This window comes from Melanaphis sacchari, unplaced genomic scaffold (genome assembly GCF_002803265.2).
Source record: "Melanaphis sacchari strain LSU unplaced genomic scaffold, SCAv2.0 Contig93_pilon_pilon, whole genome shotgun sequence".
In the NCBI taxonomy this organism is placed as follows: domain Eukaryota; kingdom Metazoa; phylum Arthropoda; class Insecta; order Hemiptera; family Aphididae; genus Melanaphis; species Melanaphis sacchari.
Window position 1 is genome coordinate 1,253,476 of NW_020271665.1, and position 18,208 is coordinate 1,271,683.

The 18,208-nt window shown below is 26.7% G+C and overlaps 4 protein-coding genes across 6 annotated transcripts; 3 read left to right on the forward strand and 1 right to left on the reverse strand.

Annotated features, from left to right (window-relative positions):
• Positions 1-730: 730 nt before the first annotated feature.
• On the forward strand, positions 731-3,316 carry LOC112603016 (transmembrane protein 115). Its single transcript, XM_025351418.1, has 3 exons — positions 731-1,437; positions 1,495-1,671; positions 2,717-3,316. The coding sequence occupies exons 1-3, from the start codon at positions 731-733 to the stop codon at positions 2,886-2,888; spliced, it is 1,056 nt and encodes a 351-aa protein (XP_025207203.1). The 3' UTR covers positions 2,889-3,316.
• Positions 3,317-3,567: 251 nt separating this feature from the next.
• On the forward strand, positions 3,568-8,743 carry LOC112603010 (protein scarlet-like). Its single transcript, XM_025351409.1, has 14 exons — positions 3,568-3,826; positions 3,900-4,098; positions 4,850-4,898; positions 4,977-5,026; positions 5,799-5,932; positions 6,009-6,400; positions 6,468-6,627; positions 7,151-7,182; positions 7,242-7,347; positions 7,452-7,676; positions 7,738-7,861; positions 7,976-8,081; positions 8,159-8,259; positions 8,525-8,743. Exons 1-14 carry the CDS (start codon positions 3,818-3,820, stop codon positions 8,698-8,700), a joined length of 1,863 nt encoding a protein of 620 aa, XP_025207194.1. The 5' UTR covers positions 3,568-3,817; the 3' UTR covers positions 8,701-8,743.
• A 2,312-nt stretch (positions 8,744-11,055) lies between these two features.
• LOC112603011 (zinc finger protein MSN2-like) lies at positions 11,056-13,641 on the reverse strand. 3 transcript variants are annotated; one of them, XM_025351411.1, is made up of 5 exons: positions 13,398-13,639; positions 13,079-13,256; positions 12,853-13,006; positions 12,408-12,706; positions 11,056-11,516 (listed from the first exon to the last, which is right to left on the reverse strand). In XM_025351411.1, the coding sequence occupies exons 3-5, from the start codon at positions 12,989-12,991 to the stop codon at positions 11,208-11,210; spliced, it is 747 nt and encodes a 248-aa protein (XP_025207196.1). In that variant the 5' UTR covers positions 12,992-13,006; positions 13,079-13,256; positions 13,398-13,639; the 3' UTR covers positions 11,056-11,207. The 3 variants fall into 3 exon arrangements, with proteins under 3 accessions (XP_025207196.1, XP_025207197.1, XP_025207195.1); XM_025351412.1 differs by having other exon boundaries at positions 12,853-12,974; positions 13,079-13,641; XM_025351410.1 differs by having other exon boundaries at positions 13,079-13,639.
• Positions 11,608-12,276, forward strand: LOC112603012 (nicolin-1-like). Its single transcript, XM_025351413.1, has 2 exons — positions 11,608-11,963; positions 12,049-12,276. Exons 1-2 carry the CDS (start codon positions 11,655-11,657, stop codon positions 12,223-12,225), a joined length of 486 nt encoding a protein of 161 aa, XP_025207198.1. The 5' UTR covers positions 11,608-11,654; the 3' UTR covers positions 12,226-12,276.
• Positions 13,642-18,208: the final 4,567 nt, after the last annotated feature.

Sequence of the window (18,208 nt, forward strand, 5' to 3'; positions counted from 1 at the left end):
CAATAATATAAATAATACATTCATTAAGGGGAAAAGGGCCATTGATTGAGTGAAAGGGGGGTATAGTCTTAAGCCCCCCGGGCTCCGGACCACACCACTGATATTTATAAATTGATAAGTGATAACGGATTGATTAATTATACACGGAATAATAAAAAAATGTTTATGAAATGTACACATATGTTATACGTGTATCAACGCGTAATTTTACGAGCTATAAAATTTATAATGGGCCACAGATTTTCCCAAAAAAGCATAAACCACGAATAATCCCTATACTATTCGGGTTAAAGCAGCGACTAGCAATTTTTACGATCGCAGCGCAGCCTGTGGTCGTTTAAAACCATGCGACTATTGCTAAAATTTGGCTCCCTCCTTATCCCATACAAGTCTTTACTGCTCGTGAATAATATTATAATCTTTGGTTTTGATAAGATTCAAGCTTATCAGTATTCAGAGCCGCGTGATAACGGTATTTTCAAAATAATCACTGATAGATTATCAAGATTACCGTCCGCGTGAAAAAAACATATTGTTATCATTATGATTGTTTATTTCTTGATAGCTCCCGCGATATCAGGTGTTTATCAGTACTGTATTAAGTTGTTGTTGTGTACCATACAATTTTGTGGAACGCCGACCGCGATTAATGTAATACGATGAAAATACGTGCGTGTACGAATTGATATTTGTTTTTGGAACTTATGCGTATCATCCCGCCTACATCGACATGTCCGTTTTCAACAAAGTACGTAAAAATTTACCCCACATCAAGCAAAACACTGAACTGCTATTCAACAACACGGGGCTCTGTATCAAAATCATATCGTGCATGCTGTCGGTGTGCTATTTCTTCTCGTTTTGGTCCAAGAGCTCGACGGTGTTCGGCGTGACGCCCGGCTACTTGTTTCCGCCGTCGTTCTGGCTATGGACGCCGTTCACGTTTTGTTTCTTCGAGACACACCTGTGGCAAGTGCTGCTCGACATTGCCATGGTGGCCGTGTGCAGCAAACTCATCGAACCCCTGTGGGGTGAATTGCAAGTGCTCGTGTTCTTCGCCATCGTCAACGTAGGAGTGGCGTTGGCATGCGCAGTGTTCTACTATATCCTTTACATGTGCACCTGGGATCCGGCATTGTTGTTCTCGGTGCACGTGCGCGGCTTGGCAGGATATCTGGCTGGTGTCACTGTGGCCGTCAAACAGATCATGCCCGATAGCACCGTGCTGGACACACCGGCTGGTCGCATCACTAACCGCAATGTACCCTTGTACACGATATTCATTGCTCTCGTGCTCTGGTTCATCGGCTTTGTCGATGGCACAAAACCAACAATGGTCATCAGTGGAGTGTTGATGAGTTGGACGTACTTGAGGTTTTATCAGACGCACACAAATGGTACAAGAGGTGATATGGCTGACAACTTTACTTTTGCAAGGTAAACTACCATAGGTATTACATTCCTGTATACATTTTTAACTTGGTATTTTTGTAGTTTTTTCCCAGTTATTGTTCAACCACCAATTTCAGTATTGTCAAATTCAGTATACAGCATTTTTGTAAAAGCTGGAATATGTAGAAAAACTGTACGTAGAGTTGATATTGCTAGTGCACCAACTGGTATTACTGTCGCCTTGCCTGGTATTCGATCACATGATATGGACAGAAGAAAGTAAGTGAATCTTAATTAATTTTATACTTTATTTAATTGAACTAAAAATAAAATAATTTTTTTTATTTAAAAATTGTTTTTAATTATTTAAATTATTTTTAGTTATTTTATATCTGTATGATTTTATTACTAAGATACACCAGTATTGATTTATAAGTTTAAATTAATAACAGCTAATTAGACTGGGTCCGCACAAAACAGTGTTTGAGTTTTTAGAAACAATTTATGTAATCCAATCTGGCATCTGTAGCAAACTGTCCTATTTAATAACATATTCTAAAAACATTAATCATAGCCTCAAGTAAAAATAATTACTGACTGGTCTTATACAAATCCAGTCCACTCCTGCCACTGCTGTGATATATTAATTTATTACTATATTACCTATTCAATGATATAAGGTTTACTTGGCCTTTGCTATAGATCAGTAATTTTACTGTTTTGTATTTTTATTTAAAAATTGTTCTTACGTGTTAAATTGTTTTATATTTATATTAATTCTAAACTGTTTTAGTTACTTAATAACATGGAGTATGTGTTGTTAAGTTATTACACAGTTGTTAGGTGTTGTGCACATGTTTTGTCTATTTTTTAATACGATTCTCAATCCAGTAACATAAACATAGGACTAGTTAGAAATTGATTTCAAAATGACAAAATAAGTGTAATATGTTGTATGGTCCTTACTACGCTACACATATTATTAAACGGTTTTTTGCACAACTAGCTTGAGATTCTCATTGCAAGACAGTCACTTGATATGCATAGAGCATTAATAAACACAGTTACTAAAATTTTAGTAAAATATAGAAAAATAAGCTATAATAAATATTTAAATCTGAGATAAATATATTCTGGAATAATTTGTATCGATCCAAATTTCTTAAAATATCGATTCATATGTTAATGAATTAAATTATTAAAACCTTAATTGTGATATATGAAGTGTAATATGATTTATTAATAATAATAGTACTTAAATTGTTGTCATAGTATACCTTATAATTTAAGCTTACCTTCTTATAACTTGTTTGTATTTTTATAGATTGTTAGCCTTAAAGGCTCTTAATAGCCGATTAGTTGATACTAACAAAGATGCACCAAGAATGGATAATGTTGAATCTGAAAGAAGAGACTCAGTAGTTATATCAATCGGAGATTCAGATCAGATTTCAAAACTATCTCCTACAAATATGGTTTCAAACAAAACAACATAGTACAGATGAATTATTGAAGGAATAATATTTAATAATTTATTTGTAAATTATCATAATTATAATTTAATCTACTATTCAAGAGTCTAGAAAGTATTGAAAAGTTTTTTATTGTTTTTATTCATATTTAAAGTATTTTCTATTCGTTCTAGACACCAAATATCTAATTTTTACATTATTTATTAATTTGTTGTACATTTGTTAATATTGTATATAGGTAAGCTAGGGTATATTAATAACTGGTTAATGATAAAAATATTTACATATTATTACACTTTAAAAAGAACTTTACTTAATTTATCAAGAATAAAATAAAGTGGTCTTGTGTAACGGGTTTGTGATGTTAGACAAGACATAAGGTAAATTTGTTTATATAACTATATATTTTCTGTTGTATAAATCTGATAATAGATTTTAATCATAACTATTTATATTGAAAGTTTTGTTCAATGTATTTGTTGTAATAATTAATATAACAATATTTAATATCTGTATAAGCCTGTGATAATAAAATAACTAATTAAAATTTATTACTAGTAAAAAATATTGAGTTATCTTTGTAGGTGAAAGGTTATTCTGTAGCCTATTAATTTTTGTACAATTACATTTGTTGATGATGTAAAGTGTGTACTTATATTGAAAATTACAGTTATTCTAGAAATATGATTACAATTTTCAAGTTTAACGTGTTAGACTTACTTATGTTATGTAGATATAGTTAACACATTGAAAGACAAAAAGATAATACTATTATAGTAGTTAGCATAGATGAAAAGAGCTCAAAAATTGAAATGTATATATCCATAAGCCCAAAGATCACAATAAAAACCTGAGGTCATCAAGGTGATAAGTTTTAGCGATTTATCAAAACAGTACGAACATAATATATTTACAACATATTACAGCTTTTAGTTAGTGCTGTTCGCTTCACCATGGCGACTGTAAGTACTTCATTTAAAATGTACATTTTAATTTCATCACTTTAATAAATTTATTTTATAATTTTATATACAGAAAAAAATTTTGGATTTGAAATACAATGAAATGTGGAAGGCATGGAATAACACTGCTGAAGAAGAGGATGATAATTCTTCCACATTATTTAAACGGGATTTAGTACTGTCATGGAAACAATTGAATGTATCGGTCGTAAAGAAAATTCCTAAACTTTTTGGTAGTAGTGAGGTTGTAACTCAACAAATTTTGAACAATGGTAAGATAATAAAAAATATATTTATCAATATTGTTTCTAATAAATTCTTAACCAAACATAATTTTATTTTCATTTTGGCAAATCAAATTGCAACTTAAATTATTGCTATATAATATATATTTTATACATTATAAATATTTAATTTGAAGCTATTTTAAAACCCTAACCTTCTGGATCCATGTCCTTATAACAGTACTGACCTCATTTGATTGTTTTTTTAGTAAAAAATCTAACAATAAAAAAGACCAACAAATAGAAAGTAAAAACGTATTTTTATTGTATATCTATTATATTTCATTTAACTTACACAGTAATACTTACATTTAGTTAAGTTAATGTTTTTTCCCCTAATATATATGAACAATTTCAAATTAACTATTTGATACTTTCTTTTGATTATTAACATAAACAATACACATTTAAAGTATAATTATACTATTAATATACTAAAAACCAAGTACTCTAATTCATAAATTATTACTAAAACATACAATAAATAATTATATTATTTATTCAAAAATTAATGGTTCACTAATGATTAGGTAGGTATCAAATAAGTTAAGGTTTAATTATCTACCCTTCTAATTCTTAAGTATTGAAAATTTAGATCTTTAATTTCTTGTAGATATATTTTTAAAATATTATAATTAATATTTTAACATTGTTACTTGATATAATAATGTGCAATACATTATAGCATTAATTAATGATAATCAATATTTTATTGGTATAATTATTATAATTTTTTCAGTTAGTGGTAATGTTGAATGTGGCACTCTTTTGGGAATTATGGGTCCAAGGTCAGTAATTATGAAATATAATTTTAAACATTAAATTTTGTATAAACTTGAGTTTTTATTTAATTATTTTCAATCTAGTGGTTCGGGAAAAACTACACTAATGGCTACAATAAGTCATCGAACAAAAGGTAAGTCTGTATGAGAGAAAAATAAAAATAAATAATTAAAATTCAAGAGCTATAGATATTATTCATAACAATATCAATTGTTACCTATGTAAACTTTTAATCCAGAACACGGTTTAGACATTTTTAAGCCTAAAGCAAGATAAAAAAAGGTATTTGGACCATGTTGGCTAATACCTACCTATTATAATATTCTTTTCTTTTAAACATGATATTATAGTATTCTGTGTTCTATAAGTCGAATATTAATTTTATTTATGAAATTTACATTATATTTTTATATTATCATTTTATTAAACATAACAATATGATTAAGTAAATACAGCATGAAATTATGTATTATATCTTTAAAATTTGATATACGATTTACTTAAAATGATTGTATCGGTTTAAGTTATAACATTTTCTAAAAAATATTAGTTGAAATAATGTGCCATAATATACAGTATTGAAAGCCTGTATTCTATTAATTTAAAAAATAAAATACCTATTTTGAAAATGAATTCTTCAAACAAAACAACAAAATTTCATAAGTCCTATAATTTATAATTAGTTACTATGCTTAATGTAAATGATTATATTATATTAAATGAGAATTAAAGACTATTTAATGATTTCAATTGAAAAATATTCTTAGTTTAAATGTTTAAATCAATAATAACAAGTAATGATATAGATAACTGTATGAGATAGTATAAAATTTGAAATTATCACCAGTAACTTGGATATTAATATTTAATACAAATCAATTTTAATTAATTTATTATTATTAAAGGAAATTTTAATGGACAACTTTTATTAAATGGACATTCAGTATCTGAAGAAACCATGATAAAAATATCAGGGTTTGTTGCTCAAGAAGATGTAAGTTTCATCCAATTAACTGTTTTGGAACAACTCAGGTTAATGGTGGGTATTTTCTATTTATATATCATACTAAAATTAATGCAATAAAATACACTATGGGAATAATCTATTTTTACAGGCTAAATTGAAAATGGACCGGACCACAGCCAACAAAGTAATCCAGGACCGCATAAATTATCTTGTTGATCATTTGGGCTTGAATAAAGTTTTAAACTCGCGTTTGTGTGTTCTGTCTGGCGGAGAACGAAAAAAAGTAGCTCTGGCTGTTCAACTCATAAATGATCCACCAATTTTATTTTGTGATGAAATAACTACTGGTTTAGATAGTTACTCTGCTGCACATATAGTAAACACATTAAGAAGAGTAGCACAAAGTGGAAAAATCGTCATATGTACCATACATCAGCCTGCATCTGGTTTGTTTGATCAGTTTCAAGAAATTATACTTTTAACTAATGGCCAGTTAGCTTACCAAGGATCAGTATCACTAGTCAATAATTTTTTCCAAAAGTATAATCTTAAAATAATATTTATACTAACAATTTTACATGAAATAATTAGTTTAAATTATTATTAGGTATGGTTACATTTGTCCTGCTACCTATAACAAAGCTGATTTTATTGTATCAATTTTGAATTCAGATAAAGTATTAGATAGAAACAATGTCAATAACATGTGTGAAATTTTTTCAAATGTAGCGCAAATGAACATCAACTTTAATTCATTCAATAGGGATGTATGTTGAAATTTATTATTTGTAATAAATATAACTCAGAAGTTGATTACTTAATAATTTATTTTATAGTATATAAATTAGACTACTTTCCTAGTAAAATATTTATTTCTATTACACACGAATCTAAATGAATAGATTTTATTTTAGTTAAAAAAAAAAAATTTAGTAATTTTTTTTTTTAATTTTCAGGTTATTTTAACATGTATTTTGCTAATTAATAACAAAACTACAAATTCATGCATCACTGTTTAAATATAGTACCTATCAAAACCACGAGTAAAAATATATATTTTTTTTTAATTTTAAACTTAATATCATAGATCTAAAGACTAACTTAATAGGCTTTACTCTCGTAGGTACTTTGATATTGATATTTATATTTAGTACAATGTTTTAATTGTATTTAAGGTCTAATATATTTTGTTATTGTTATTTAATGTTTTATTTTTTTACCTCATCAACTTCTGAGCCCTAGTAATACACTAACTAAATTTAATAAAAAAAAAAAAAATTATAACTTTAGGTTCAGTCAGAATATGGACATCATTTACAAGCGTAAGTCTTTGTTTAGGATTTTTAGTAACAATTTTTGAGATTTTTGTTTTGGATTTTAGAAAAAAGATTAATTGGATAACTCAAGTATTGCTTCTGCTGTATAGATCAGTGACATGTTTCATTAGAAATTACAAGGAAAAGTTTTTAGATTTTGGAACATCAATGGTAAAATTTAAATATTAATATTTAATAGTAATACAGTATATGTAATACTTAATTTTTATGAATAAAACAAAAAATAAATAATACTAAAATAAATAATACTATAGTTTTTAGGTGTTATTACTTCAAGTCCTTATGCTAACTTACAATTCGATACAAAAGCAGTTCAAAATTGGGAAGGATTTTGGTTATGCTTAGTCATTAACATAGTGTTTCAGTTCAGTTATTCAGTCATATCCATACATCAAACAAAGTTTTCAGTAGTCCATCGAGAAGTTAGCAATAAAGTGTATTCATTGAGTGCCTACTACGTGTCTGAATTAATATTAACAGTATGCATATTAACATAAATAATTTATATCGAGCTGTGATAAAACTGTATTTATGTTATAGTATATTTGGGTATTTATAAAGACAGTAATCTTCTGTATTATTGTGTTTTGGATTGTTGGTGTCAATTGGGCGTATATGCAATTGTTAGTATTTTTAATACTCGCATTTGCATCTGTTTCATATGGTAATTGAATTTATAATCTAATCATTGTTTAAAATTAAGTAAATTAGTAAATAAATAATAAATTATGAAACTTAATATTATCCGTATAAAATCATAGTAATAATATTATTTCAGGAAGTCTGGTGTCAGCATACTTTAGCCGTGTTGAGGAAGCTGTTGTGTGTTCAACAGTTTACGAGTATTTAGCATTGCCTCTCAGTGGTGCTTATTTATCATTCAAGTAAGTTGTAATAACGTATAGATAATATAGATTATAGATATTATAAGTGTTTATTAAATATTGTTATGTGTTATCAGGTCATTACCAAAAGTGTTTTATTCATTAAGATATCTGTCATTGTTTTTCCTTGGCTGTGAAACAGTGTCTACTTTGTTTTGGGAGAAAGTCAGTACATTACGTAAGTATTTCTTTAATCATTTATCTGGAACCTAGTGGTATATTTTAGAGGCATAGCATTTATTTTATTTAACGTTAATGATGATTTTTTTTTAATTGTAATCAATCAAGTTATTTGATGCACATTAATAAACTATTACAATATTCAAGGGTAAGGGGTAGGGGGTAAGAGAGATTGGGAATCAACTACTCCTCCTGTAAATATGTCTCTATTGAGAATTAAATGCAGGTTATCTTAATGTTGCAATTATTTTTAATTTTTTTAGCATGCACTGAAGTTGGTAATTGTTTGGACACCGGCAAAGCAGTTTTAAATAAATATGGTTTTATAAGCAGCAATTTATATTTTGACATAATGATGTTGCTTACATTTTGTTTATTAGCAAACATATTTGGTTATTTTGGTGTACTTAAAAGAATGAAAAAACAACCAGCTTATTGAAATAGTTTATTATTCTTTAAGTATTTTTGATATTATGAGTTAGTATCATTATGTTTTTATTGCAATAATTACTATATTATAATTAAACAACTGTAAAGCATTTTGTCTTCAAATTTATTTATTAATAATTTAAACTATTAAATTTACATTATTAATAAACTATATTGCATTCTTGTTAAATAATTCCATATCAATTTTATAAAATCATTGATTCAAAATAAAATTGCATAGTATTGAATATTTCAGAAGTCATATAATTGTGTATACGACTATAGTCTTTAAGTATAATATCATGACTAAATCTATAAAATACAATTTTCATTCAATATTAGTTATTTTTTGAAAAAACTTAAATACGTCAAAATTTACAATTTTAGAATAGCTAGAAATGCAGAGGAAAATTAATTTGTAAATTATTATACACTTAGTCTATTGACATTACATTATAATTGGATTGATATCAATTTTTATTAAAATTAATTGATAATTTACTAATATTGGATGTTAGCATATGGTCAATACCATAAAATTATTCATTGCTATTAGATTTTGTAAATTTTGACTCCAAGTTTAATTAACTATGTATGTATTAATATGTTTACTATTTGGTATAGTATACTAATGTTATAGTACAGAAGTTTCCAAACAATGAATTGTAATTAAAATTTTTGGTGGGTAGTATTAAGTTTTGAAAAGTGTTAAAAGTTATTACATAGATAATAATCAACAATGGTATAAAAACAATATTATTACCTATATTAAAGGTATACTATAAATTAAATATTTTTTAAAATGGGCTGTATCATGAAAAGTTTGGGAACCTTAACTGGTTTTTAATATGTCATCTGTTTGATCAATTAAAAAAATTAATTAATTTTTTTTTAATTAAAATATGATTAACAAATTGCAAATTGTAGAATAGTTCTTAACATTGAATTTATAATAAATTCTTTATAAATAAAAACACATTAAAAATGAAACTATTAGGAAAGAAATAATAATTTCAGAAATATTTAATAACTGAATAGTGTTGTTCAATTTAATTAGAATAATCATAAATAATTAAACTATAAGTGTAACATGAGTACACATTCAGTATAACATACTATTTTTAGAGAAGAAATTATGGTTGAATTAAATAATGAACATGATTGCAAGTATAGTTATACTGTATTAATGTATTATACATTAAAATATAGCAAAAAAAAAAAAAAAAAAAACTAGCATGAAATGAGCCAATAGATGAAAACAAAATAAAATGAATTTATCAAATTTTAACGTGTTGTAGAATTCAATAGGTAATAATAATAAATACAGTATTACATACATTTAAATATTTTAATATTTAATAACAATAAAACAATAATAGTTATACAGTATCATATAATTTAATATAATGTTTAAAGTAACTTATGAAAAATTATCAATTTTAAAATTTTCCCAAGTCATTAACAAAATAAAAACAATCAACATTTTATTTTCGTTTATTTCTAAATAAACTATAAAATAGTTCCAAACATAATTTAATGGTTTCATTTTAGGATATATAAAAATTTATTTTGGGTAGTAAATTATTATTGTTACATAAAAATATATAGATGTCTTTTCATAATATTTAATAATATAAATATTAATGAGTTATGTAAATGACAAATTTTCAACAGTTGTGAATAACAAACATTTCTTTTTAAATCACAGGTTATGATTAGTATTTAACACTTAATGATAATTAACAATAAGTAATAATAAAAACAATTAAAAAGTAGAAAAATAAGTTGTTTGTTTTTTTGACAGTGTAAAAATATTAATTTTTTTTTAGGAAATTATAATAAGCTCATCTATGAATATTTTTTGGTATTAATAATTGCTTATTTTAGTATTGAGGAATGAATGATTTATCAATTTTGGTTCATTACCAATTTTTATACATATAAAAGTAAAATAGAGAAGTATGTAGTGTATAACAATAAATATTAGCAGACTACACACATGGAAAACTTTTGTCAGTGAAAAATAGTCAGTCTAAATTTTCTTATAGTATAATAAGAATCTTAAAATTATTGCAATACAACATATTTTGAAACATTCCATACAGAGCAAAATTTAATGAATTTAACATTTATCATTGATTTATAAATGTTAAATGACTGAAGAATATAAATGTTTTATACTATAAATATTAGACTTAAGATTCCTTTTCTTGATATACAATTATTTCCAGAGTTATGAGATAGATATTATTAAATGTTTTAATGCCAACATGAATGAACTACAGAACAGACTAGAACAGGCTGTTCTCTGACTAGAATAAATGTTTCATGATTATTTAATTTTTAAATAAATTTAATCTATAAACAATAAATATAGCAAACAAAAAAAGTAAACTCGTAACAAATTTTTCATTTATTTCTGAGGCTAACTTCTCAAGTGAAGATTTGAACTTATTCTACCCTATAAGTATTATATTATTTTTGGTTAAACAACTCTATCTTCCTCAAAGAAAACAATTATTTTTTTGACTTTGCAATGGCATACCCATTACCCAGGTAACATGAACTTCCCTGTTTAGATGTGTGCACATCAAGATATGCCTGCCTTGAAAACACACGATGACATGATTGACATTGGTACTTACTAATGTGTACCTTGTTATTGTGTCGTAACAATGATGTTTGAAATTTAAACGTTTTACTACATGCCACACAATAAAATGATTTACGCTGATATTTTTCTGTATCGACGATTAATGGTTGTTCAAAATTTGATGACTGGATGTTTGTAAAATCGGATCGCCTGTGAGATATTTTTGGACGTGCCTATTAAATATTAAAATGTTCATCAATCTATTTTATGCTGGTACAAATTATTTAAAAAAAATATTACTATTTATTACTTATTGCTATGCATAATTTATAAATAACAGTCTAGTGTTATAGAATCAAACATTTAAAAATATGGAAAATTATATTTATGAACTAAATTCCAATTTGTGTATACAGAGTTCATCTGCAGAGAATAGTCATAATTCCATTGAATTTGGAGCTACTGTAATACCAATTTATTTAAACATTAATGACCAGAAAAATCCAGGTTACAATTCTAAATGTATTGCGATGATATTAGATTTTGGTTCTACTTCACAAGATGTTGGTGAAATATATTTTAAAAATTACTATACATATATAATTTCAGTTTTGGTTATGAAAACATCAAATACTGATCCAAAAAGATTAAAAAAATGGTACATAGCTATAAAGCAAAAGGTTATACACATATTTAATTTTTTTTATCAAACATAAAAATTCAATGAGAAATAAAAAAGTTCTATTAAATTTTTACAAATTTTAGAAAATAATGGATAATACTCATTCAGAATTGCAATCACAAGACTATGTATGTATTGAATCATCTGAAAGTGAAATAGATTGGTCAGATTTGTATAAAATAAAACTGATCTTGCGCCAACCATCACCAAATTGGAGTCATTTTGGTATAGATGATGTAAAAGTTGTTCGCAAAGTTTAGTTAAAAAATGTATGAATAATATAAATAGACTATAAAAAATATGTTTTATAATAAAATAAATATTAAGTCGATTAACTTATTTAAAAAAACTAGGTACATAGGTAACTTATAATTTATACTAGTGCAATGTTTTATTTACTTGTATTTATCAAAATTTAAAGATAAATACTACAAATACTAGCCTTATTTTTATGAATCATTTGACGCGGGACATCAGGCATAAGAGGATGTGGTGGTAAATTCAATGGATCTATGAATGATGATTCCATTTGATTACGTCGTTTTTGATTTAAAAGCAATGGGTGAATGTCATAACCATTTAAGTGTGGATAAAACATAGTCATTGCTGATGTTGTTTTTGGAAATGCTGTTAAATCATACGTCAGTCCAGAAGTTGATGGCGATGGATCTGTGTCTGGTTGCTCCAAATCTCCATCACAAAAATCTTCAATAGAGGTTGTGCAATGTACACTTAGACCCACTGAAAAAATATATACAAAATCAAGATTGGATTTCACAAAATTAAAAAAAATGTATCATTAGTTTGAGAAAATTAAATTTAGATTGAACGTTATAAGTAGTAGAAAATAGTTAATTTTTGTTAGAAAACATACAAATAGAACTTACACCAGTTATCAATCATTTGATTCCCAGACATGACATCTGATTTTGACAAACTGGATGAGCTATTTGGTAAACAATCTTGGTTTGATGCTAGTGACTTTCCGAGATTTGTTTCATTGTCCATACTATAAACGTTGATCATCGAATATCAATAAATCTAAGAATAGTATTCATGATGTATTAGGCTAATAATTATGGTAGATATTACTATTCAAAAAAATGACTTTACTTGTGCTCTTGTCGTCCAACCGACACCTGTCAGGCTGTTGTTTCATTCGAAGCGGAGTTTCCGATTTAATGATAGAAGTTCAACTTGGTGTTTAGAGTTTTCACCATCGTTTCGGAACGTCCCCTCGGTGGATACTAGATTAATTAAGACTTAGGACACAAAACAGCACTACTTAACACTAGGGCAATAAATATTATTTATTATCAATAATTTGGTACAGTAAGAATTTATTGAGAAATCAGCTGCAGTAAATTTTTATCACAAATGCATAATAATTCAATAATAATATGTTATTATTGTTAGATAAAGGGTATATTACTATTCCATAGCACTGTCGTAGCAGTCGAAGCGTAATTGGACATCGGTGTAATTATTAGTCGTCTTAATTGACGCGCACGTTTGGTGGACTCGAAACAATCGTTATTATCAGGGAACGACGTTGTGAAGAGCAATAAAAACATTCTAAGAACGCAAAATAATCTACCCATTATCGGGCCTCCCGGCGAACCGCAATACATACTATATAGCGACTACGGTCTATAATAGTGTTTAGTCAGTCGAACTCGGTTTTTTTTTTTTTAGTAAGCTTTCGTGATAAACGATAATTGATAATGATAAAACCATTATATTTAACGGAAACGTAAGGTTATTCAAAAACACACTAATCCAATGATAACACGACTTGCGTACTGTGATAACGATAAGGTCAAGTCACCAACTGCGTCAGCGAGCGCGTAAATATCATCAGATTTCAATTGTTTTTTATTTTAGTACATTGTGAAGTGTGAACTCGCCGACGTGTGGCAATCGGAAAATATGACCAGACGAAACCACCATTGGCTTTATTAACAACTGCCGTGTTTTCGATGTCCTAATAATTCGTTATAAAATGTATTCATCTATCTACTGCAGATGAAAAAGGTACGAAAATTATAGTATACATTAGGAGGTATTTACTTGCTAGATATCGCAAGAATAGAATAAGATGTAAAGTAAAATTCGTGTACTAAAATTAATGATGTGGGATGTATGTATCAACAACAGCGGGTACCGTGCAGCATAATAAAATTGTATGGAGTACCTACCTACCTCAGTAAATTATTCAGTCGTCATCATTGAAATATACACACGTATATATATATAATACACTGAAAATATCGCAGTATACTAAACAAAAAAAACACGAATTTCCGATAAATATTTGGTGGTGTGCACGACTCATTGGCAATCAATTAAAAAAATCGATGAGAGTTTATTTGTCAAACGTAAAAATAATACAGGTTGAATATTGCCACAGCAATAGTATATTTGGTGGCATATGACTTGAAAACGAGTGCTTCGTCGCATGGGTATCCGATCGGTTGGAAAATACTTTGCTGCCAGTCATTTTAAAACGTGCACTAGAGATAAACGGCGGGCGTCAACGCCGTCAACTAAACTAGTGTGGCGGGGGAATACTTTCTCGGCGGGGGTCAACTAGATCGGTCACCATTTTTAACTATATTATAGATCCAAAGTCGTATTAATGTTGGTACGGTAAGTTGTACGGATACCGATGTGGTACACATTATATACCAAGGTAGAGGTAGTCGTTACATTTTAAAACAATATTTATTATCAATAAATCGTTATGAAAAACAATCGTTTCGTTGCGGAAACGCTTAAAACATAAATGGGTGTATATACTATATACACCATAGATTCATTTTAGTCTTTAGATACCTTGAACATTCATTGTTACAGGAAAATTGAATAAGAAATATTATTAAAGTCATCATGAAAGAAGAAAAAACCAAGACATTAACGGCATACCTGCAACGGGTAAATAGTATAATATACGTTAAACTATAATCTATAGGTATTTTATCAAATAAATATAGGTAAGTATACATATTATAATCAAATATATTTGTAGGATTTACCTGTGTATACTTTAGTCTCTACTATAGACAAAGACAGTATTAGGAAAAAATTTTTCAAAATCTTAAAAATTAGCAAATTATTTTATAGTTAAAAATTACTAATATTTTTAATGTCATAGGTACCTAAGATTTAGAAATGTAATATAAAATTTCTCATAAGTTTTTAATACTGGAAATAAAAAAAAGTAGAAAATAACTCCGTAAAATATATTTTTTATGCATGTCTGAAGTTTGAATGTTGACGAAATTTAATGTTCATGTGTAAAAAAACGATTAGCTTTATTTTATTTTAAATAATAAACGAATATTCGTTGATGCTTAAATTAAATGTCTATATTAGCGGTTGTTAGTTTCTTTATATAATAAAGTAAAATTTTCAAAATTTCGATTAAAATTTGAGTAACTTATAGACATTTGACATTTTAGATGTTTATTTTATTAATGTCCAAAAAAAAAATTCACCTAGTTAAAAAACTTAAAAACTTAATACATCAGTTATTCATAAATTGTTTTAAATTGTGTTCAATTTTATTATATAATATTAGAGTTAGTTGCGGCTTCGGCTATAATGTAATTTGCATGGACTTATCTATCAAATACGAAAATCAGCATTGGTACAATGTTAATTATAATTGGTTTTATATATTAATACAATAATAATATAAAATATTTAGGTATAATAAAAAAATTAATATCATACATTTTAGTAGCGCTTTGACTTATACATTAATAATAAACAATTTTTCAATAATTTTTCGGTGTTTTTTAATTTGAGTAGTAACGCAATCAGCCAAAGTCAACTATTTCTATCTTACAAAATTTTGTTTTATATTATAGATTATAATTTGTTAAAATAGAAATAGATGGCCTCAACCAAATATTATTTTCCAGCATCTGCAAGCATCACATTAATCTTGAATGATGATTTGAAACAATAAGCTATCACTCAATATAAATGGTTCTTTGTCTATTTCATAAAAAAAAAAACTTTTACATTGAAAGTGTTAGCTTAGAGCCTCTATGAATTGTTATACATCTTATTGGAAATTTTAAAAAATGAATTTTTTGTTCTCAAATAATACCTCGATTCACTCGATACTTCAATCGATACTTCGAAAGTCATCTCACATCATTTTTGATTGTTTTTATATAGTTAATTTTTTCATTATGAAATTCAGTTATCCTTTGATTAGTTATAGTGATAATAGTCCTGGCTTTTGTCTGCGTCAAATTTCGGTATGGATAACATAAAAAATATAAAATTCAATTAACAGCTAATCGGTATTAATCTTTTTGTGTTATAAAATAACACATCGGAATAATTATCAAATTATTTACCTAAAGGTTTATATGACATGCTCTCTCGATGTTAAATTGTACAGTTCTTTTTTAATATTTTACCAAAACTTATCCTTGCTTCGTAATAAATTCAACTATCACGTTGACACCATCATATTTAAATTATCCGTTCTCATTTCTTCTGTACAGTCATATAACACTTTGTAATTGGTCGATATGAGAATCACATTTTCAAATACGAGTCATCTTTTATACAGATTGTCTTTTGTATGTTATAGCCAGAAAGTTGATTATACTGATCAATTCATTTTTTCTAGAACCCTGAAAAATACATAAAATTACCTTTTTTTTGTTACATTAAAGTGATAATCTTAAAAAAAAAAAAACAACAATAGTTTTTTTTATATTTTGAGTATATTTCATGTAGTTGTGAGCAGACTTTGCAACTTATATAAGCTGTTGTTAGTTTCTACATATAAATTAAAATTTTCAAATTATTTCGATTAAAATATGAGTTGCTTATAGACATTTGACATTTTAGATGTTTTTTTTTATTAATGTCCACAAAAAAAATTCACCTTGTTAAAAAAACTTAAAAACTTAATACATCAGTTATTCATAAATTGTTTTAAATTGTATTCAATTATATTATATAATATTAGAGTTAGTTGCGGCTTCGGCTATAATGTAATTTGCATGGACTTATCTATCAAATACGAAAATCAGCATTGGTACAATGTTAATTATAATTAGTTTTATATATTAATACAATAATAATATAAAATATTTAGGTATAATAAAAAAATTTATATCATACATTTTAGTAGCGCTTTGACTTATACATTAATAATACACGATTATTCAATAATTTTCGGTGTTTTGATTTGAGTAGTAACGCAATCAGCCAAGCAAATATTTCTACACAACAAAGTTTGTTTAATATTATAGATTATAATTTGTTGAAATAGTAATTGGCCTCGGCAAATATTGTTTTCCGGCATCTTGCGAACTCGCCGTCTTGAATGATGAAATTAAATAATAAGCTTATTTTAAATTTGCATTTAATGTGCAGCCTGAAAATAATATTTGGTTGAGGCCATCTATTTCTCAACAAATTATAATCTATAATACAAAACTTTGTTAGAAATATTGAGCGGCTTATTGCGACTTACTAATCAAAAACACCGAAAATTATTGAATAGTGCTATTATTAATGATGTCAAACGCTACTAAAATGATGTATAAATTTTTATTATACCTAAATATTTTATATTATTATTGTTATTAATTAAAACTAATTATAATCATTGTACCAATCGATTTTCATATTTGATAGATAAGTCCATAGAAATTACATTATAGCCGAAGCCGCAACTAACATATAATATAATTAATGAATTAAACAATTTAAAACATTATGAATACTGATGTATTAGTTTTAAGTTTTTAACAAGGTGAATTTTTGTGACATAATACATCAAAAATAATCATCTATAAGCAACTCATATTTTAATCGAAATAAAATATATAATTATGAAACTAACAACACTATATAAGTTGCAGTCTGCTCACAACTTCATATACTCAAAATTAAAAACTATTTTGTTTTTAAGATTATCACTGTGACAAAAAGGTAATTTATGTATTTTCGTTCTAGAAAAATGAATTGTCGGTATAATCTTTCTATTAGCATACAAAGACAATCTGTATAAGACTCGTATTTGTGTGATCTCTTCGACCATACAAGTGATATGACTGTACAGAAGAAAGAGAACATAATTTAAATAGCCAACGACTGGTTATTACAGCTGAACTAAGTACTGAAAAACTTTCTTTATTGGCATCAAGCTGTCATCTAAACTGCTGATAAACTCATTTGATGACCCTAAATAATAACAACCGGCAACAT